Below are 24492 nucleotides of genomic sequence, written 5' to 3'. Positions count from 1 at the left end.
GCTCCTTAACAGTTTATTCCACTGTTCATCAATTTTAAGTCCTGAATTCTAGTTCATGATCCTATCATCTTCTAATTCAATGAATCTTCTTTCCTTCCATTTTCTCACTAACCTTCTCTCCTCTCGGCCCAGCACTTTCAATTGACTTCAATTAATTGAATGTCCCGTCTTTTTTATGTGCTTATACACTGCATTTCTCTCTCCCTCTCCAATCTAACGTCGTCCTTATGTTGTTTTATTCGCTCCTTTAACCGCTTTCCCGTTTCCCCAATATAGCGCATATCGCACTCACTGCACTGGATCTTATATATTACTCTTTCTTTCTCCATCATTCTTTCCTCCTCTTCTTCTCCCCTCTTTCTTCGCTTCTCCCTTATTCTAGTAATCTCTTGCTTCCTTTTCTGTACGTGGAAATACCTCCTATCTTCTTCATTCTTTTAATGGCCTCTGTCTCTTTCCGCATACTCTCTATGTCCCTAACCACATCAGGTATGTATGTAGGGAGAGGGAAGGGAATTGCGAATTTTGTTTCTGTTTTATAATCTGATTTTGTGATTGAAGGGGATTGGCTGAAGCCAATCAGCATTCAGGAATTGTTTCGCTCTCTCTCTTATATATATATATATATATATAATCTATCATTGTTTTTCCCAGCGAGTAGTTTAAATCGGATTTAAGTCTACTAAAGCAAAGCACGTACAATGGAAAATATTACGTTCTAGTAGATAGAAGACAGTCTAGTGATGTTCGGTCATTTAGAAAAGCTGATGAAACACTGACCACTACCTGGTAACATCAATAATAAGAGCGAGAGAGATTATCGCTTTAAAAAAAAAAAAAAAAAAAAAAAAAAAACTGAAAATGGAAAAGTTTAATTTAAAGCAAATAGAGCAGTATCAGACGAGAGGGGAATACCAGACTGAAGTGTCGAAGAGATTTCCACTTTTAAAAAGTTCGGAATGCACTAGTGTTGAGAATTTTGGGGTTAAAATTAGAAATAGCGTTAACATTTCAGCAAAGGAAAAATTAGAACGCGCGGATATACGTAAGAACAAACCATAGTTCGACCGAATGCACTAAACTAGCAGGAAAAAGAAAACAGGCAAAATAGGCGTTGGCTACAAAATCCGAACGATAGAACTAAATAAAATATCATTGACATCAGGTGGAAAACTTAAAAATTTTCAGCAGAGAGAAACATAATATTTTGACAGCTAAAATCGTTGAGCTTGAATATAATAATAAAAACAAAAATATTCAGAACATGTGTAAAGACATCAATAAATTTGAGAAATTCTATCAATGTCGCACGTATATGGTAGAGAAAATGGACGTCATAACTCTCACTAAACGGATAGTATTTTGAATAGATGAAAAGATTTCTTTGACAATTTGCTCAACACGCAAATGTAGGTGGGGAAAGTAAAATGCATAAAACAGAACCGTATATACCAGAACGGAAATAGGAAATGCTATAAAGAAATTAAGAAAGACAAATCTGCGGGTATAGACAAAATTTTTGCTGAGTTAATTTTAGTTGGAGGTGAAAAATTGTGGAATGAGATATGCAAACTCATTCTTCACATCTGGAAGGAGTAATTGCTACAAGAATGTGGAAAATCAATCATTGTTCCAATTCACAAGAAAGGCTACAGAACAGATTATAATAACTAAAAAGGCACCTTTCTTTTGTCAGCATCCTCTCGAACATTCTGCTGGCAAGATTGATTCCGTACGCAGATGAAATTATTGGAGATTTCAGTGTAGATTGAGGCAAAATGATCAACTATAGACCAGATATTCACCATTCGTCAAACACTTGAAAAGAAATGGGAGAACAATACTCCGATACATGACTCATTTATTGATTTTAGAAAGGTCTACAACTCTGTTATGAGGGAAATATTGTACAACATACTTACCGAATTCGGAATATCGAAAAAGCTAGTTAGATTAATTAAAACGTCTTCTCAACATAAAGTCCGAGTAGGAAAATATTTTTCCACGAACTTTCACGTGGAGTATTTATAACTTCCATAGTCACATCGAGTATTTATAATAAGAGAAAATAAAATTAAGTACCATTGAAAAGTTTCTCTATTAAAGTACCGATACAATTGCGAAGTTTCAGTTTAAGGGGATCTTCTACCATCTCCGCTTAGGTTTCTAACTCTCCATTTGATAACATGTAAAATTTAATATGGTAATTTCTAACAAAGTATTGCAGGTAATAACTTAAAATTTTTAATACAAATACACAAGACCCATATAAATCCAACCACGGTCTCCAATTTACGTTACATACGTTAGATTAATTGCAATATATTCTTCAGTAAGTTTGGCAACAGAGAATAAAAAGTATGCTGCAGAGGAGAGAGGGCTGACCATCTGTTTGCTTGTTAGCTGCTTTTAAAAGGACGCTCTTACCAGAAAATTCACGTTGTGATTCTCACTTCTCAGTGGTTAGAATGGTCTGGACTGGAAGAGCCCAAAACCTCTTCTTTCTTCCTTTCACGGTTTGTTTGTTTCTTCCACCCCCTGCTGTCACAAGAAGACAACTTGTTTCGGAAAGCACTTTGAATTAGTAGCGAAAAGCCAAACTGAATGACACCACGGACGAATTAAAGGGAGGGGCGGTCACTTCCTCCGAGAACATTTGAATACTTTGAATAATCGGAGTAAGAAACTAGAAATTGCGTAATCTAATAAGAAAAGTTTGTTGAAGTATACAAATCAAGACGCATTTTAAGTGTCACAGCATTGTACTCTCATCCCCTCCCCTCCCAATTCCCTTCTGAAGAAGTTATCTTTTGTTTCTCTGTTCCATATTAGCCTTTACACTTACACTTTCATTATCCAGTATTGATTTTTACCATACCATCTGCACAGAAGGCGAATAAGGTTTACGAGTCCTTCCTGCCCCTTTTTTTAAAAATTGCTAATTATAATAAAATTTATCGAAAACAATTCATCTCAACGATAAAGACTTATACACATTCATTATTGCAATTTTAAAATAAACTCGCCGCCTGTCGCGTATGCTAGCGATCTAATATATACGAATAGATGAAAAGTTAGTTTGAAGCGTATTGTTTTTCTGTAATTAAGTCCGAATTCATATTTGTTTCTATTGTTGCATCGACAAAAGTGATTGCTAAATCGATTTAGGCTCGTTGGTCTTTGCGAGGTCCCTCAAGATGCAAGGCCGTGGGCAGTCGCCCACCACTTGAAACGCCTCTGCACTAGATGTCTGCACGTGCTCGGGCCTACAAAGAATGTATCACTTCGGGCCCGGGAGGGGTTCGGGCAGTAGCGTCATTTCAGATTTGGCTTGGGGGGCTAAGACCCCTTGATATATGTAAAATTTTGCGTTTTTCACTGATTTACTACTATGCTATTGATAAAATTATATAAATCTCAAGCTCGGGAGGGGGGCAAATGCCTCTCCCTGTCCTCCTAAATGACGCCCCTGGGTTCGGGCTGTGAATTTTTAAATATACAACCATATTTCTCGGACTTTTTCGGGCCTAACTTTGTAAATATAGTGTAAAACGATACAAATTGCACCGTTCTTTCTGGAGGACTTTTAAAACACAACTGCAAAATCAAACCTCGAATTGCTGTAAATAAAAATACAATTTTGCATTAATAATTAAGTTTCTGCAATTCGGGCTTATTTCGGGCTCATTTGATTATCACAGAGCTCAGTCCGGGCTAGGGCCTAAATGCTAAGACATATTTTGGACTCGGGTCGGGCCTCACATTGTAAATTCACAGGCCGGGCCCGGGCTGAAAATTCCGGCCCGTGCAGACCTCTGCTCTGCACCCGCACACATTCCTTCCTAGTCCAGAAAATCTCCTCCCCTCCGCATCGTCAATAATGGTAAATTTGTTCCTCGTATATTTGCTTATTATTGTAAGAGAAGTTCAAACCAGAACTCTAAAATTTGTTCGTTCTCTGGGGTAATGTGAGTAATGCAAATTAAGAAAGATATGCGTAATATACAAATGTCAGAAAAACTTGATATCAATTTGAATAACCTTTTACGTAATGTTTATTTTAGAAATAATAAACTTATGCAAGTATATCGAGGCATCTGTAATTTAATGTTAAATAGTGGCGAGTGAGCCAGAAGGGGCGTGTACTATTCAGTTAGTCAAAGAACTCATATATGTAGCTTGAAAACTAATACTATTTAAACCAATATCGAATTAGACAAATTTGATCACTCTGGCCACAGAAAAGGCGTCACCTTCTATGGCCCACCCATCGCATGATGGGAATGAAAGACAGAGGAAAAAAAAAAGACAAATTTGTAAAAAGTAGGATAACCATAATTGGAAATAGTGTGTGTATTTTTTAAGGAGGAAACCCAGAAGTACATTCTCGATATAATAATAATAATAATAATAATAATAATAATAATAATAATAATAATAATAATAATAATAATAATAATAATAATAATAATAATAATAATAATAATAATAATAATAATCTTTCTCACTTCAATCATAGGTTGATGCGCAAGAAGGAAATTTAAAACTTTTCTCTCCCCTGGGAGAGCTGTTTTATAATTTGATAAGGTCTCTTCTTCGTAACTGCATCTATCCCTGATCGGGCCGCGGTGAGTCAGTGGTAGAGCGTTCACCTCTAATGCATGGCGTCCTTAGTTCGATCTCAGCTCGCACCAAGTGAACTTTGTGGAGGACAAACACCATGTGTGGGGGTTTTCTCGGGGTTCTCCCGTTTCCTTCCACTTTCTGCATTCCAGCATTTCCTTCTTTTCACAACATCACTAGCTCCTTTAACCTACCAGGCATAACTGTGGGACGTAAAACTTATAGATTTTTCTATCCTTGATCTTCCACTTCCTGGTTTTTCTTCTGCCTTTTCCCCTATCAACATGGTGATCCAATCGGAGTGCCGAATAAGATGTCCAAGCATGCTGTTTCTTTTTTTTTTTCCTATTATCTTCATGATCTGTCGTCCTTCATTAGCTTCCTTTAGTACGTCTTCATTCCTTTTCCTTATACAGTATTATTATTATTATTACACAACCACACAAAATAAATAAAAATTCTGTGCACTGGACCCCAGGGTATTGATTCGATGTATTTTGGTACCCAGAACCCAAATTTCGAAACTCCAGGACGATTTGACCATGTCAACTTTGTTTTATGGGCGAAGAACATAAGTGCTGTTTTACGTTTGCTTATGTTTATCGCCCATTTAAAAAAATATCACGGTCAATCGTCCTGGGGTTTCGAAATTTGGATTCTGGGTACCAAAATATTTTGAATCCATACCCTGGGGTCTGGTGCACAGAACTTTTATTCTTTTTGTGTAGCTGTGTTATTATTATTATTATTATTATTATTATTATTATTATTATTATTATTATTACTATTATTATTATTATTATTTTCCATGCGTACATTTTCTCGAAAATATCCTCCCCCTAAGAGATGATCAACAATTCATTCCTGAATAGTACTCAGCTTCTTTTCCTACTAATGACTATTTAGGAGTTTTTCCTTAGCTGAATCTCGTTATATTGTGTCTCCATTGTACGTAGAATAGGATTCGATTGCCAGTGTAAGCTCACAACTTCCGAAGTTGAGTCAGCATCGTGAAAGAAATGGAGAACTATCCGAATAAAGTGGTAGCGATCTCTGGCCAAGAAAGACGAAAGGATTGTTTGATGTCATTGCACTGATCACGATCTTCTAGGTTGTGAATGTTTACCAGCTGGCATGTCCAGGCCCCTATGGGCTGTATTGCTGAGTTTAGATTTTAGACTAATAAACAGCTGTCTTTAGAAAATAACCTTGTAACACAAATATGATAGTCATGAGTTCCGAACCATAGTGTCAAGTGGTATAAATCTCACTTGGGTGGTAAAATTTGTTATTAGACGTTCGTGGAAATCAACTGCTCTGTTAAAATATTTCAGTTTTCTAACATTGTTATGCCTAATTATTATTAAGCATTAATAATTAATTATTATTAAGAAGAAGCTGAAAATCGAGAAACATGGAAGAAATATTTCAAGGTCCAAACTGAAAATTAAGAAGAAACGAAAAAAATCTCATCAGTCCCAGGACCGGCCAAAAGGCAGAATACTTAATAATAATAATAAGAAGAAGAAAAATTTTAAAATTTCGTTCTTGATTATAAGAATACATTATACATTATAAAAGTCGTATACAAAGAAATGTATACATCCTAGAAATAGTATATACATATCAACGAAATACCTTACTACTGTCAAACAACATTTGTACTGTGTATACATTTATATTAATTCTATAGACTGTCACGTCTTTTAATCACGTGGCTCCCCAGCTTGCCTCACAACGATGAGCAAACGCCAATGATTTGAGTATTCTAGTAGGGAATCGAACCTAGAATCACGCGAACAGGAGTCAAAAGTTCTAACCACAAGACTATGGAACCCCTTAGTATGACGTTATGCTTGAAATTCAAATGATTCTACCAAAAACAATTATCAACGAAATAGTTTATTACATCTCTAACACATTACATTTATACTGTGCATACATCTATATTAATTACATTATGAAAAGGAGTAGAATAACTATATGCCTGAAATTAAAATGATCCTACAAAAAGCATATTTTTCAACGAAATACCTTCCTATTGCCATGTATACGGGTAATTTTATTCGTGGGTGGAAGGAGGAGTCGCCCGAAGTAAGGAAGAAATACAATACTCTCCTATCTGATAATTGAAATCATGAATAAATTTTATTATTATTATTCTTTCTGTATATGTTCATTTTCGAGTTAATCATTCCATATCGTACTCCCGAAGAAAAAAAAAAAAACCTATCGAAACAACTTATTGATCGTGCTGATAGCGACTACTCCCCGTCACGACACCGTTTTTCAGTTTTGTTAGTGTTAGGAAAAAGAAGAGTGAGAAAGAAGAGTAGCAGAGGGAGGCAGAGAAGAAAAGAAAAAGAGAAAGAATGAAGAAAGATAAAGGATTGGAGGAGAAAGGATTACTGGATAATTCAGGAAATATAGTAATGAACTTGAATGGTTATTAACGAAGGATCAATTCCGAAATGATCCGGAAATAGACACATGTCCATAAATACGAGCCTGATCTGGGTCCAGGCGACTGCACAAGAGGGAGTTGCCCAAACCCAGCCCAAGCTAGGTGAAAATGGAATTTAATTGGTTGTAAGGTAATCCTGAATGGTAAATATTAACTATCCAGTCTCTGAACTCCATACTCTGAGATCGACCACACATATGAATTAGCTTGGCGAGACTTCTTTTTTGGAAGGAGAGAGTACCAAATTCTTTTCCTCTTTGATTCCTTCATTTTGTCACACTTCTTGCAACACAGATATTATAGCACAACGACAGTAGAATTTCCAGTAAGTGCACTATGCAGTTCGTTTCAAGACTATTCTAAAACTCAAGGGTCACAAAATCACCCTCCCCTCTTTTCCTTTTCGAAGGGATCTTTCGGGGGGAAAGGTAAAAAATGTGGAAACAATTGGATACAATTACTAAGAACATTTTCCTTCTTCCTTCACAAGTCTCTTGTTTATGGTCATTTCGTCTTGTGTGATAAGGCGGACTTCAGAACACAAAATTGCAACGCTCCAGATTCCCTACCCAAATTGTCACGCGGTTCGTATGTCAGTCTTCGAGTTTCTTCAAAGAATGTTACATTATCTGCTATGAGATCTGCAAACGATCTCCATTGTATAACTGCTATCTCGATAGAGGCAGTGGACAAAACTGAGGATAAAGCTTCCCAAAACAAGTTTTTGACCAAAAAAAAAAAAAAAGGAAGAAACAGAGACAACATTTGTTTTTAGCCAGAAGCGCTCATAAATCACTACCACGTGACGCGAAGACTATTAGGGCTAGAGGTTCAGCAGAGAGCTCTCAATTCCTGGAGAAATTCTATCCTCTACGTTGCCAAGTGTAAACGGAAGTATACATTATAATTAATCTAAATTGATCTGGGGCATTAAATCAAAAACAGAAACCATGAACATATAGGTATTGCTGTTGGAAAATATCATGGAAAATTTTGAGACGGTATCTTGTTAAATATTCACATAGAAATATCTACGTGTTATCTTATAGGGATCCTGAAACACTTGCAAGTGGGTAGACATCCCCTTAATTTCAGTCATAAAAAACCACAACACATTAGTTTCATTTATATGGAACAATGAAATTGGATTTATATTTTAATCATATGGAATAATGCTTAATTTAGATTTTCTCATATGAAATACGATGTACAATTTTTATCAAAAATTCCTTATCTATATATATAATGAAAGACGAAAAAACTACTAAATGAATTAGTCAATATTGTCAAAATACACATAGTTTAGTAACGTTCCCCCCCCCCCCCCCCAATTCTTTGTTTATTTCAGTACTTGCATTGTACAAGTTTCATACTACAGGCAACACTTAATACATGAAATTCGAGTGCAATCTACTATGATAAGATTTGTGACTTACAGAGCGCTGAAAATTGAATTTCCCGAGGCACACAATTATATGGAGTCAAATCGATACTTCGTATGTATCTCATGTTGGCCAAATCCAGTTTGTACAGTCCTCGCTGGTTGGTATGTGTCACGTAGCCATATTTAAATCTGTGACTTAGGTCCTGTAAAAACGAATAAAATACCTATATTTTTATATCCAAAGGTTAAAAAAGAAAAAAAAAATCATCTCTATTATTTATTGGTTTACAATTATCTAATTAACAAAAGTGCATGAATACATGATCTACATGAAGATAACATTTAAATAAGAGCAAAAAATTCCAAATTCTGCAATGCATTTTTTCTCTAAATCGTGATACTTTTAATTTATTTACTGAACAAGTGAGTCTTAAATTCCACAATCATGCTCATCCCCAGCCATTCGACAAATGTTTCGCAATTCCGCTACGCGTCGGATGTATAATTTCACGGTTCTTCTGAAATTTGAAAAGTGTTTCAGAGAATCCAGCTCGACAGACAAAATTTTGCGGACTACCTTGTAGAACGTTTTCTAAATACAATTCTTTGAAAAGACGTTCCAAAGAATATTTCTTCTTCTACTTGCTTAGGAATGTTTCACAAGTCATTAACTATTCGAAAAATGTCTCGATAACAATCAACTCATTAGAAAAATATACCATGTATCTATTGAAGCTTTCCTGGCGACGTATTGTGAACAGGTCTTCTCGGGCTAGCAGCCAGGTAAATACTGTTGTATCTTGCGACGTTTGGAGGGCTGACATCGTCCTCATCTTCAGGCGAATATGATGGTGCAATCAATCAATCAATCAAAATAATAACTTTACTCTGCCAAGCAGGCAGAGACGGGCCTCTATCAATTGTTGCTATTTTGCCCATGGCTTCTTCTCACTTTTATGGCAGGTTGAATTATGATGAAACCGAAACAACTCACACTGGAATTCTGTTCTTGATGTTCTTTGAGTGCGTTACCGATGTTGTGTTATGCCGATGTTCATGAATCCTCTTCTGGGGAAGTGGTCCTGTACCTGGGCTGATGATGTCTTCTGCCGTTGATCTGATTGTGATGCACTGACATCCGAGGAGATTGCCAAAGAAGGAAGCACTTGATATTCAGTTCAAAAACATTGAGTATGAATTGTATTAATGCTGAATGTGTTATTTGCTGGTTGGTATTTATGGCGTAAAATGCGTTTAAGTGATGGTAGGTGTAGGGTGATCAGAAGTGTTAGGTGCTGTAGTGTTCTTCTTTGTATTTTTGGTGGGAGTGAAGTTAGAACAGTTGATGTGAAGGTTACCTTTTGTAGTGGTTAGGATGTTAAGCTCCTTCCGGAAGATCTGACGGGTGACTTTAGAGATAGTTTGCTGAAGGGTTTTCTGGTTATGGGAATCAGTAATTGTGAAAAGGATAGAGGCTGCCCATATGAGGATGCATTCAGTGGCGTTATCGATGGCTTCTGAGATCTTGGCATCTATTTCTGCGTCATAGTTTTCTGGTTCGGATGATTCTGTGTCCTCTTCTTTACTTGTTTCTTCATTTTCTTTTCCTTCTATGGGTCCTGTTTCCTGCGTCTGACAAGGGCCGGAATCTGGGAGCGGTGGATATTCAAACTGGTTGAGGAGGTTAGGAATGGTCTGCTTGAGTTGGTTTATGTGAGGCCGCTGGAGACAATCACTGCTGCCCGTACGATGTCCGACACTTTTACAAGTGGCACAGAACCATCTGTTAATTGGTTTGTTGCAAGGCGTGCTGTGACTTTCTCCACATCGGAAGCATACTCTTGGACGTGTACAGGTCTGAGTGCGATGATCGTAGCCGTAACAATTATGGTATTGCGTAGGTCTGGCTGTCGAACGTGAAACTTCTACTTTATGCAGCTTGTCTTGGATACAAATGCCGTCAGCGATGAGCTTGTTGACCGTGGCAAAACTGTTTGTGAAAAGCCGAATCATGGGCAGTGGTCCTGTGGAATTCTTGATGCGAGTGATGTTGCAGAAGTTCACATTTTGATTGTCTAGATCGTCTTCAATGGACTATCTAGGTTCTTGTCAACGCCCTTGATCACACATGTGTATGTATGTTTTCTATTATGTGTGTTCTATTGCTTTCCGAGAGGAGGTAGCTTGCCATCAGCTCTGTCTATGTCTTCTTGAGTTGAGTTGGTAGTTAATCTAACTTTCGGTCCAAAATCTCGTGGTGAGAACTTCTTAGTGAAAGCTTCTATAGCTTCTTGGGTTTGGATAATGATATGAAAGCCTTCTCCGTTGTGTGTTGGTCGGCCACGCAGATATCGACGATATTCAGGTATGCCGTTCTTGATGTGATTAAAGAAAGCATCAGGTTCGTAGAAGTGGGCAGCGAGGTTAGTAAGGACATAGTGACGAGTGGGTGAAGCGGGGGTTTCGGAAGAGTCGGTGCAGGGGTCTGTCTTGGAATTAGGGGTGCAAGTAGTGGTTGTGTCTGTGGTAGTGCAACAAGTATTCTTCTCTGTTTCTGTAGGTGAAGAACTGGAAACTGGTTCTGTTTGCTGTGTTATTGTTAGTTTTCTTGAGTGTGGTTTTTCTTATTCACTTATGAAGCACCATGATGGCTGAGTCCACACACGTTCACTGTACGCGGTCTTCTTCTCGAATGAATTGCCGAATTGGTTGGTGCAATAGAGTATATGGAATATATATACTCATGTATTTATGATTGGACTCTTCTGATTGGTGCTTGAAATGGCGGGATATTATTGGTGTCCATGTTTCACTTAGTTGGAATCCTGTGTCTCTGTTAAGGTTCGTTTTTTCTTGTGTGATTGCAACAGCTTCTTTTATCCCCTGTCCCAAACTCTTGAGCATTTTGCTATTATTTTGGTATCTGTGAACAAAATCTTACGTTGCTGTTTGATGCTATGTTCAGCCAGCCCGGATTTTTCTGGTTGGTTTAGTCTGATGTAACTGTTGTGTTCTTTGCATCTGGCTTCAATGGTTCGTCCTGTTTGTCCAATATATGACTTACCACATTCACATGGAATGCGGTAAACGCCAGGAGTTCGGAGGCCCAGGTCGTCTTTGGTTGGTCGTATTAAGTTTTTTATTTTTGCTGGAGGTTTGTGTATTGTCTGATGTTGTACCTGGCAAATAGTCTGCTGAGCTTTCCAGAAGTGTTCCGGGTGTATGGGAGGCAGATTGTGTTCTTCCGTTCTTCATCACAGTTTCTTCTGCACTTTCTATGGTACAAGTCATGTGGTCCGAGTAAAAGAACACCGACTCAAGAGTGAGAGAGTGTATAGCTATTCAGGAAACAATCTGAGTAGTGTAATGGTTAACGCATCAGCACGGTACAGGTCCTGGGTTCGAATTCCGATCCAATCATGCATTTTTTTTTTTTTACTCTTTGTGTATCATTGAATTTTCATTTATGGAAGGGTTAGTGTATTAAAGATTGGTTCTTCCTTCCATTCAGATCCGGAAGAGAAAGATACTTGCACATTTGCTAATTGTAGATTGGTTGAATCGATTTACTATTTTTTTCTCTCTACGATAGTTTTGTTTCTATACAAACGATATTTTTTTGTTAGCATTCATTTACGAACAAGAGTTATGAAAGAATTATAAGTGATAACCAGATTGCTTTTATTAACCATGTGTTAAAGGGGAACGAGTATTCATAACGAGTACAAGAGAACAAATCAATAAAATATGTTAAAGAAACAACAAAAATGCATTACTACGTAGTGCAGATATCATTCAGACTGAACCAAAAACTTGAAATACATTATATATATTTTAAACAACAATGTGTGCTCTTCAATCAGTTTTACTCCATTCCTTTTACACTTGGGGAGGAATGTCAGGATCCCTTTTCAAGCCCTTCGAGAAGAAACTGAGGTGTTAAATAATGATTATACTAAATTACCACAATTTGCCGTAGAACGAACAGGAAGTGAGAAAAAGAAATTGATAGGGCAAACATATCCCTTCCCCCCCTAAGAAGAAAGAAAAAAATAGTTATCTTAAAAGGCTATAACAAAGTGACGAATCTCACTATTTTCCAGTAGGACAAGCTATATAACTCTGGGCAATCAAATTGTTAAATGTTCCGAAAAGATTCTCTTTTAGTTTATGTTGGGCAAAAGTGTATTGGAAAAGTGCACATCCTAATGTTAACTGTGTTGTCAGAGATGAGCCTATGCAAATAAAATATAGATTGTATTCTCTCAGTATAGATGGATATATAGACTAAAGTAACAAGATTTTACAATACAGATCCAGATACAATATCTGGATAAGATAAGTATGTCGCAAGGACACTGAATTACTATCAGTAAGAATATATAATATTAAATAGAATATCGGGTTTTTATTAAACGAAGAAAGCCAACTGAAATATTGTTTATATTTACTATAGAACATGATAGTTCAGAATATACTATTCTATTTATCAGTGTATAGGATTAAGTAAGTGACAATACAGAACTGGAACCGACTCCTCGACTAGAGAAAGCACCAACAGATATACTGATTATTATTATCACAGTTTATTACCTAAATATTATGATTCTTCTATAATAAAAGAAAGGCTGGTAGAAGACGCCTTTGAGGTGAAACATGTTGCAATTTAAAATAGAAAGAAATGCTGATCAAATTAAATCTATATTCAAACATCTTGCTTTCGCAAGAGATATTGGCGATAAACAACAAATTCCATGTTTAGTTCGCAATTAGTGATAATTAAAACGAAAGTTACCCATATGTAGTGTGTAATGGACATAAGCATTGACTAACAAGAGTGTTTTCAGAAGAAATAAAGGTAGAAGTTAGTAGAATTAATATTTCATCTATCACAAGGCACTACTTACAAATATTATTGAGTTTAAAAATTAAATTTCAGAATGATTTGTGTCTTCAAGAAGAGAAGCAACCTGAAAGGTGAGTATTCTGTGGAGCTAGGCCCAAGCAATAATACCTATAGAACGAGAACCGAAATTCAACAGCGAAATAATAGGGAAGATAGTGAGATTCCTAAAAACTTCAAGGCAGGAAAGAGTTCCTGCAGACATGTAGCTTCCTATGAAGAGGGATTTTTACTTTTCTATTGTTGAGCTTGTATTTTACAATTGATTATCTATTACAAAATTCGTTTACTTCTGACTCATATAAAGGAAGATAGATTTCATAGATGCATATTGAAATACACTTCAAGTTATGGAAGGATTCGCATTTAAGAGGAGAGAGAAGAACTACTTATTTGATCTCAAGAAAGTGTGGAATCTCAGATCGATGGAGTACCTCACCGTATGTGAGTCGAGAATTTACACACTCCCTAAAATGCCCTCTAGCCATCAGTAAATTCTTTTTTATTCTTACTTGGTGTCTACTGAAGGAAAGACGTAAGGTTCTAGAGTAGGATGAAATGTTTAAAAGCCGCTCTTCAGTTTAATTTTATTAGATCCTCAATTAGACTCTGTCATCAAACAGGACGGAATAAAAAAAAATCGGTAACCCAGAAGAAAGCTTATAGATTATTTCGTTCTTCAACCTTGAATGACAGACTCATCAGTCAAGATTTGTTTTGTGTTACTTAATAGAGAAAGTCTTCCACTCTTCATTGTTGGGAGTTTGGAACACCAGTCAGGACATATTCTGTTGGATTACATCGGATTATGAATACCGAAATTAAATTAAGAAGAAGAACAGAGAAAATTATAGGTGATCCTAGTGGTGAGTTTCCCCGCGAGATCTTTTACTATAAACCTTTGTTTTACTGAAAGTACTTCTAGCCTAAAAATCTTCCACCATGTGGTAAAGATAGACCTTCTAGGTATCTCTGAATTTTACCTAGAAGAGGGCACTACTACAAGAGAAATAATTCCCTCGAGTTCGCCGAAATGTAAATATGAATTATGGATACTTCTTTGTGTGGTCACGAACCTAAATGTGTAGGAATTAATTCCATTTTAAATTTAGTTCTTAATAGATTTGCTTTTAAGTAACTAATTGATGAGATGGAGCTATCATTCATACCTGTAATTGGTTAATGATCTAATAAAATCTGAACCAGTAAAGGCCCTTGAATTCAGTGTATCTTCTATTTAGGAGTAGAACAAACCTGAGTTTACATCGCGTACAATTGTTGCCTTGCCGTTGCTTAAGATCTCATACGGGAAATATATAAGACTAATCTTATTTTAAATATAGTTCCTTATAGATTTGTTTTTATGTAATTAATTAATGATATGAAGGTCTCATTTATACCTGTAATTCGTTAATGATCTAATAAAACTTGAACAACTAAAGGGACTTAAACTCAGTGTACCTTCTCTTAGGGATAGAACAGACTTGAGTTTATATCGCGTATAGTTGAAACCTTGTCGGTGGCCTACATCATCGTAAGGAAAATTATTATCTAACAGGAATTTAAATTGGGACTACTATATGAATTAGAGTTCCGTTTAAGGATTTATAATCATTAAAAATTCGAGCTAAGTATTACATGTCAATTTGAGTTTTAATAGCATTGGCATGTAAAACTAAAATATTCGTAACGATGTACAAGTAGAAATTTAAAAAGGTTAGGCAGTGTCTAGAATGAGCGGGTCTATTTTGATTCATGATTTTGTTTTTTACATACAATAAATAAGACGTAAAAGATGTGAGTATATAGGATTTTGTCGCAATATTTTAGAATGGATATAATACTGCCCAAATTTCAAGAACTTGGAAAAAGATTTTGAGTTAAGTATTCATTTAGTTTTAATGACATATCAACGTAAAAGATCAATTTTAATAGTTGGAGGAGTACCTAATTGTAATAACAATAAAAAAAAAAAACATTTCAAGTATTTTTGATGTCACTTACGAGAAAACTAAAAATAATTACTAAACTATTTCTTTAATCTGTTTACTTACTTCAACAGGTGGGATAAAAAGTCCTTTAACTAAATCAAATTGACCATCAATAGGTTCTGGATGTACAGTGTGATGTTTCCTCTTTTCAGAAGCGTTCCTTATAATTTGAATTGTCTTGATTCCTTTGTTGACCTCACTCCTCCAGTTGAGGACCCACACTTGGTCTAAATGTGGAACATAATGCAATTCTACGGGATACTTATCGGTTACTACAACCTGAAACAACAAATAATCGTATTGATGTTAGAAATTTTTTTCCCCTATTACTTGTAATTCTAGTTGAATTAATATTTTGTTGTTTCTTAACAAAAGATTTAGAGAAAAACTACATTAAAAATACTTCTACCACTGTTATTTATTCATATTGAGTTTAATCATAGACTAAGTACACGATTGGATATATTGTTCAATGAATCTGAAACATACATACATGATAACATTCTAATTTATAAAGACCGTGAATATTAAGTAAGATACAATAAGCTTTTTTTTTTTTCATTTCTATGTTTACGAATTATTTAGATATTATGCAAATATGAATTTTTATTAAAGGTACGATTTATCCATGGTCTTTTATTTGTGATCATCCAAAATACATTCTCATTGAAATGACAACTGAAACTTAAATAAACATAAAATCTGATTAAAGCAAAAAATTGATATTACTAATCTGTATTATAATTTCGGCATTGGCATGTTGCCGAAACTATAACACAAATTGCTATAATTTCGGTAATGACGTGTTGACGAAACTATAACACAGATTGATAATATTAAGTGTTTGCTTTGGTCAGACTTTATTTTTAATTAAGTTTTACGTAGTTCCAAAGCTAGAGTGAGCATCATTCTGACAGCTGAAGCGTATAAATTTTTGACTAAATAGTTACAGTAAGATCTTTATTTTTTTTAATGGAGTTAGAAATAAATTTAACATACTGAGAGTTTAATTGGTATATAGAAATTATGACTTTCAACATAAAATGAAATTTACATTTTGCAACTTCCGAATAGTATAAAGTAGGACAATTGCATTTGTAGCACTAGTGGTCAGTAGACTTTTACTATGCGTATGCATTGTTAAAGAGAGAGAGAGAAGGAAGAGAGTAATTCATATCTCCTCGAAGCTTGTTCGAAACCATACCAACACACACATTATGTTTAACATAAGCACACATCTTTCATGTTTAACTTCCACAGGGATTGTTGTCAGAGATATATTACTGCAGATCAAGACTCTTTTGAATGTATCAGCCACTAAGTTTTCTCCATTGAAAGCCAATAGTGAGTGCAATAAGGTAACTAATTATATCCGAACAATCCGATAGAAAATTTATTTCATAAAATACATTTCATTGAAGAAAATTTATCCCTGCACAACAATGCAACATTGTCCCTAGGACCTATGATTTGCGGATAAAAAATACTTCACATTCTGTAAATTTCATGTTATATTAACCTCGGAAAGATTCGTGTAATTTCTTCCACAACGTACAGTCAATTTTCAATTTACTGCAATTCGATACATGTACTTTTATTAACAAAACAATTTTCCTTAAAATAACAAGGACAAGAAGTACTTACATCAACAACAACCATTTGAATTTTGCTGATGACTAACACTCTGTCTTTTCGTGGCTGCGTAACATACACATAACGATTGGCAACATTAATGGCTTGTCCCCAACTGCAGTTTACTCCCTTGTCTCCGCAAACGTACTCCTGAAAAATAGATGAATTTACAATAATTGAAATATGCATTAAATATTTCCGAAACTGATATTGAAACTGTAGAATTGTAACTTAAGAAGATTTAATTTTGGAGACTGCTGAACATTAGGGTAATAAATTCTTAATTCTAATTAAGGTTTATATTTCAATAAGATCTTGCTCAAGGGGCAATTAAAACTCTGAACCCCCTCCCCTTGCCTACGGCACTGAAGCAGATTAACATATTAGCCATAAATTGGAAAAACAAATGAAAATGAAATGAAATCTTTCAGTCTCACGTCACACGGTTATGCAGGCTAGGCTAAAGGAGAGGGTGATGATGAGAAAAGAATGCAATGGTGGAATGAATTAAGTAGAAGGAAACGGAACCCCGAGAAAACCCCCACACACGGTGTTTGTTCACCATAAAGTTCACTTGGTGCGAACCGGGATCGAACCAAGCACCCCACGCAGGAGAAGTAAACGCTCTACCACTGAGCCACCGCGGCCCGTAGCCCTAAATTGGTTTTGATTTAATTGGTGGATATAACGTTCATTCCGTTTTCAATATGTAGATTTTCGTTTGAAACACATTATTGTATATTTACAGTTTCTAATAACTTACAGTACTTCAGTTGGAAATGTATTTTCAATACTGGAATGTTAACTACTTAAAAACTTAATAAGAAACGAATATGTTATGGAATATTATCTATAATTCATATTTAGTATTACTTATCCTTATCTTGGGAAAGGCAACATAAAATAGGTTTATATAAATTTCACACGATAGTAAAAGTTTTCTAAAATATAAGCTTTCGATTAAGACAATTTCAATTACATCAATACAGGTTTCATTACCTTTGCTTACATGAATCTTCTACAAGAAAATCACAATGACCCTTAATAAGACATTTATGTTATTTAATTCAATAATTGTACAAGTATATTGTTATTGACAAGAAGGTTACTATTAGAACTATATGTGTCACTACAATCTGCTACATAACAGAAAACTTTTTTTAAAAAACATTTACAGTACATAAATAAATAATCTGTTCCGGGAGAATGAAAACAATCAAACGGCATATTTTTAATGTCAAATAAAAATCCTCTTTCTCTAAAACTACTACTGAAACTGTTACAGGTATACCCTCATAAACTTTTCATTGTGATACCAGCAAAAATGACAGTTCACAGTATGCTTACGAGATATAGTCAAAACTGTGATAAAGTATTAAAATTTAATTTTTGTATAACTATAATAATTTCCATCTTATATATATATATATATATATATATATATATATATATACAGGGTGTTAAATGAACTGTACCGACAAACTATAAGACCTATGGCAAAAAGTGCATATTTTCAGAGCTAGGGCTGTCCAAAATCGCGAAAAAGCCAAATTTCAAGAGGACCTATTTCGAATTCTAGAAACTGTGGATGGTGGTCCTTATCAGTGTGAAGGAAGTCGCGCATACGCAATTCAAAAATGCATATTTCATTAATGTTCAATGGGTGTACAGAGTATTCCATACAGGGTGAAATTCCCAGACATGCCATCTACCGAATTTTGAGATATGCTCTGACTTTATGATTGATCCGAAGTAGGCAAACGATAGGCCCTGATAGCAGTGAACATGGAATCCTTTGGCGCGATGTCGGAAGTGTTAAGGATCGTCAGCAGTATGGTTTCTCGTACTCAGGAGAACGCATTCTTCAATGTTTTCTTCCATGATTATAAGTGAAGGAAACGTGAAATATACCGTCACGAAATACATCGCATCACACGTTATTCAGAATACGAAAATACATGAAGCTGCCGGTTTCTAACACTTCCGACTTCCATCCGAAGCATTGGATGTCCATAGTTGTGAAGGCTTACCTCCTGCCTACTTTGGGCCCTCGTTGAAATCAGGGTATATCTGAAAACCCTATTGAGGGCATATGTGAGAATTAAACCCTGTAGGGAATACCCTGTACACTTATTGAAAATTTACGAAATATACCCTTTCGGATTGTGTATGCGTGGCTTCCTTTACGCTGCTAAGGACCACCATCCACAGTATCTGGAATTCGAAATAGGACTTTTTGATATTTGTCTTTTTCGCGAGTTTGGACAGCCTTAGCTCTGAAACTATGCACTTTTCGCCATAGGTCCATATGAACATTTTCTGTTATATATAGGGTGTCCAGAAGAAAGCGGAAATACTTCGAAAAATAGTAGTATGGATGATTCTAAGCAAAAAAGTTCATATAAACATGGGTCCTAATCTCAACGGTTTTAGAGCTACAGGTTGTGAACCATTTTTGACTTCATGTTGCGTTTTGCTCACCCTGTATTTATTCTAAAGAGGTGAGACATAACGGATTTGTAAGGTGATGGAATGACCTTTCCAACGGTGTGCAACATGTGACAGTGGTGTCTTTGGAAGAAAAGTTATTGAGGGATATTTTTGAATTAGGGTTGCCATCCATTTTCTTTAAATGACCTTAACTTTTCCAAATTTCCCTTAATAGCTTCCCTTCCAAAGACACCACTGCTGCATGCTGCATACCGTTGCAAAGGTCATTCCATCACCTTTCAAGTCCGTTATGTATCACCTCTGTAGAATAAATACAAGATGAGGAATAAGCAACATGAAGTCAAAAATGGTTCACAACCTGTAGCTCTCAAACCGTTGAGATTAGGATCCATGTTCATATGAACGTTTTTGCTTAGAATCATTCATACTACTATTTTTCGAAGTATTGCCCCTTCCTCCTGGGACACTCTACATATACATATATATGAAAATTATTATAGTTATACAAAAATTAAACTTTAATATTTTATCACAGTTTTGACTATATCTCATAACTATACTGTGAACTGCCATTTTTGCTAGTATCACAGTGAAAAGTTTGATATGTAAGAGTATACTTCTGTAAGAGTTTTCTCTTAATAAGTGACGTATCTTCGCATAGCAACTTTTAACTTAACTTTTAGGTTTAGAAGACAGAAAAAAGAAGAAAAACTGCATGAAGATTTACACACACCCATATCATTTTCTTCAGTTTAATGAGCTCTATTAACGTTTTCTGTTTAAACCCTAATATTGTAGAATATACCATCGTCGTTCTGCCAGTAATAACGAAACCCAAAATTATTTAGTTTTAAGATATAGCTGTTTTAAAGTTTGAAACAATTGCTAAAATCGGCTTGCTAATATTAATAATATCAATATCAATATGTTTATGATCTTATTAATCTTACGTTACGGTCTTACATCTACGCATAATTTCACTTCTCTTAAGTGACTTCTGCTAGAACGACGACGATATTACCTAATATGGCAATTACTTTTTAACATCTATTAATGCTACAATGTATCATGTCAGTTTTCTTTGTTAACATATCTCTTTCATTTAAATGATTGTTAAGAATTAAAATCATAAGAATTACGGATTGCATAGCAACATTTAATTTGAAAAACAATTTCATTGATATTCAGAATTCCTGTGAAGTACTGCGAAATAACTAAACACAACATCTACTATATGAATGTAAGTTTTCCTATTTTTATTCCTTTGTGATTACTGTAAAAAGTAATAGAAGTTACTTAAGAGTTATGTCTTACATTAGTGGTTATTGGTGTTGATTAGACATGGATAGACGGGGAAAAGAAAAGTAAGGCAGGCAAGCAAGCCATAGCGCAGATAGTAAAGGGAAGGTAGGTAAGGCGTAGTAAAGAAAGCGACATATTAGTGTGGCTGTTTATTATTAGGAATTACTGTGATGCAATGAGACGTTTAAGTGTTATGGCTCAGTGATAAATGCATGTGAATAAGTAAGTACGGCATGGCTAAGGTTGCCACAACTTAGAAGAGATAGTACAATGAAGAGATAGTAAAAGCTGGCTCTGAAATCCTGACTATAATATATTTCTTCTTGAAATCTTTAGTATATAGTACTAACATCAAGTCTGATAATATTCTTTTCATCTCAGCGATAAAATATACAGGACATTAAAAAAAATAATTACTGATATAAGATATACAAAATACAGACAACCATTAGCAACTGAATATATTTTAGAGTTTCACGAGACCTGATGTATTTGTCATCGACATATTTCACATGTGAATATCGGTTTAGGTAACTTTAAACGGCTTCATTGACAAAAAAAAAAAGTTATTTCTTTAGATAATAACATAGCCTTACTTTTAGATGATGTTACTTCTACCTAACTTTTACTTCCATGTAAAATACAGACTTACCTTTAGTAAAATACTGTATAATACATGTCGATAGAATTATCCACATTTGGAAAACAATTTATATTTTATACTTATGAACAAGAACAATGGCAACTCCAGGGTCATATAAGAAGGAAATTACATTGGTAGTGACAGTGAAACCGGATTCCCCTCCCTGCAACATCCCCGGCTCTGATACCTATAGTGATTATTCACTTTGAAGGTATTCTTTATATTCAGATATGAGGTACAAATATTACAGAAGAAGTAACAACGTATTTGGTATGTATATAATTATGTATCCAATATGTGTCTTAGAGGACGAATATTAAACTTCATTTTTCGTACATTGCTCAGCACGAGGAATTCAATCTATTCAAGAAATGGAAAACAATTGATAGTGCCTACACTGCTGAGCTTACTTCTTCGGTTTGAATTTCTTAATAGAATGAAAAAAGATAAAATACAATTTTAGTTTAACGTTTCCCGATTTTTTTTTTCCTAAAGGAGATGGATCATTAATGAAAGTGAATAATTGTGAAATTAAATTTTTGTGCTCTCCCACCGGGAATTCAGCCTGGGATCACTACCATAGGCGGACGCACTAATCACTAGATTTGCGGAAAGAGCATTTAATTTCTTAATCGATTCTATAAAAATGGCTCGGTTACACTTTATTAATACACAAACTTATTAACAGTGTAACTGGGAACGCATTGATAAAACTAACTAATTATGAAAAGTTAACTAGCTTCATTTCTCGTATTTACAATTTTTATTAAATTGTAAAAAAGGGTATGATAATATTTACATAATACATTGAAATTCAGGTATGCATTTGATTTAGATCGTTCCTAAAGTAAATAAACATTTCATTCGACCATTCATTTTCAGCACTAAGATGTAGACCTAATGTTTAACGTAGAATCTGAATCACTCGTCCTCTTATCGGTACTGAACCCTGGTATCTCTTACTGAAGGCAACTTTGCTAATCATATATCCACGAGAAAGCTCCAAAACATGCACGAAGTTCCGCAAGCGTAGAGGGGACCGGATTCGCTGACCTCTGTGAGTATTCTCCCGGTTGCATATTAAAATAACTTAATAGCCATATGAATTCCATATTACAATAACTAAAATTTTTGTTGGGCCGTTCCTCATTTGTAAACAGGAATAAATGTCCATAATAGTTTCTTTTTTAAATATTTTTTCTCGAATTAATTTGGAAAACACGTGACTTTGCGATTACATTACAAGGCCGCCACTGAAGAAGGGGAATATAATTCAAATGGAAAGAAAATAAGAAATATACAAAATGTTGTACCTGAGTCCCTGGTATAATGTCAGTTGCTTGGATCTGATGATATAATCTACATGCAGTAGGCTCGTACACTGATACACCCCAGTCGTGAAATGAAAAGAAACGGCGTTCCTCATTTGGCGTGTCTGTAAAATGAAACATATATGATAAAAACGATATGATCCAACACAAACGAAACATCATATTATTTTAAAATTTTGCTGATTGTGGGATAAAAATAAAAGCTGAAAGGAATTGAATTTACATGTTTCATTGTTCCATTTTGTCCCTGTTTTAATACCATGACCATATTATAAACAATGGAAATTTATAGATTTACGAAGATTGCGCTCCATGTTTACCTTAAATGCCATTAGCAAATGAGAATGTTCCAGTGTTTCACGAGACCTGATGTATTTTTATCGACATAATTTTCATATGTGAATATATCACGTTCTGGAGTTACTATCGGCTTAGTTAACTTTAAACGGCTTCTTGACAAAAAATGATGTTATTCGTTTAGTTGATAATATAGCTTTACTTTTAGATGATGTTACTTCAACCTAACTTTTACTTCCATATAAATTACAAGTAATTATATTATTATTATTATTATTATTATTATTATCGTTTAAAGTTTAATAAAATAAGACTTTCAATGTACAGAAATGCTCAGATATGACAGGAAACATAATACACCGTATTTAGGGACGTTTTCGTTTTAACGATAACATCGAAAACTTGAAAAAGGCAAAGAAAAGTATATAGATATACCTAAATATCTGACAGAAGACCTTTTTTGGTGTTTTTAAATCGCAAAATAACGCGAATTTGGTACTTTTTTCAAAATAACACCGAAATACATTGCATAAAGCGATAGATTCGCGAAACCTCCATGTTGGCTGGTAATCTAATAAAATATCACAAGTTTCCTTTGCAACAAAATGTGATTCACAGATCATCATCAGTCCTGTTATTTTTATGCCGGTTGGTTAGTGAAAGTTTGCCCCTGAGATTTTGCTGCCTGTGCTCTTGATTCTGAAATATATTTTTCAGAATACAACTCCGTAGTTACGGTAAGGAGGCAAAACCTTAAAGAAGAAAATGTGGAAATATTGACAATTTTCTCCTTTGGAAAATAAAAAACATTGAAGAAACTATGAACTCGCCATTAAGTGAAAATGTGTGTTGGTAATATGAAATGCATTTTAAATAAATATATTATAGATTTTTTTTTTTGAAGAAACACTGTGCTATGACTTGCATCTTAGATAAGTGTATTGTAATAATTTTTTTAAGTGAAGAAATTGTTAAGATACCCTGCAGTGGGGTTTTAAGTCGATATATGTATTCAAATCATACATTAAATAAATCCAAGTTTCGGAGGAATATCGAGCCATTTTCTCTCAGATGGTAAGTCCAAAAATATAATTCATTCTTTTAAACTTAAAATGTCAAAATTTAAAACTATTCGTTTAATTTTAAAATTATACTTTATTTTAATTATCAATAGCTTTCACAGACCATTTTCTCTATGTTTACAATATACTTGCTTTTCAAATCCATTACAAAATAAAAAAAAAAACTATTTGCTTATATTAAATCGCGAAAAATAACGCCGATTTTAGGGATAAAATAAAACGTAAACTTCACGTCCCTAACAATATTTGATCTTGGGTGTTTGTTTCAGAATCACGAACACAATTGATTATTTTATATCACTCATACTTGGGTTAATTTACGTCCGCGATAATCTTAACACGGAAATTTTGGTTGAATTAGTACTATGCAACTATATTAATTCTCCAAT

General features: G+C 34.7%; 1 protein-coding gene across 1 annotated transcript in view; it reads right to left on the bottom strand.

The window, feature by feature from the left end:
• LOC145686367 (follistatin-related protein 5-like) overlaps positions 1 to 24492 on the bottom strand; it is a 690843-nt gene that overhangs the window by 21088 nt on the left and 645263 nt on the right. Inside the window, exons 11-14 of the mRNA XM_081759633.1 lie at positions 22707 to 22828; positions 17010 to 17147; positions 15429 to 15644; positions 8524 to 8674 (exon numbers count right to left, since the gene is read on the bottom strand). Coding sequence (XP_081615759.1) covers positions 8524 to 8674; positions 15429 to 15644; positions 17010 to 17147; positions 22707 to 22828 — 627 coding nt within the window. The remainder of the gene's footprint in view (positions 1 to 8523; positions 8675 to 15428; positions 15645 to 17009; positions 17148 to 22706; positions 22829 to 24492) is intronic.

Source organism: Thermobia domestica, chromosome 5, assembly GCF_964235325.1.
Source record: "Thermobia domestica chromosome 5, izTheDome1.hap1.1, whole genome shotgun sequence".
NCBI classification, from domain to species: Eukaryota; Metazoa; Arthropoda; class Insecta; order Zygentoma; family Lepismatidae; genus Thermobia; species Thermobia domestica.
This window is presented reverse-complemented; position numbering and strand designations above follow the sequence as displayed.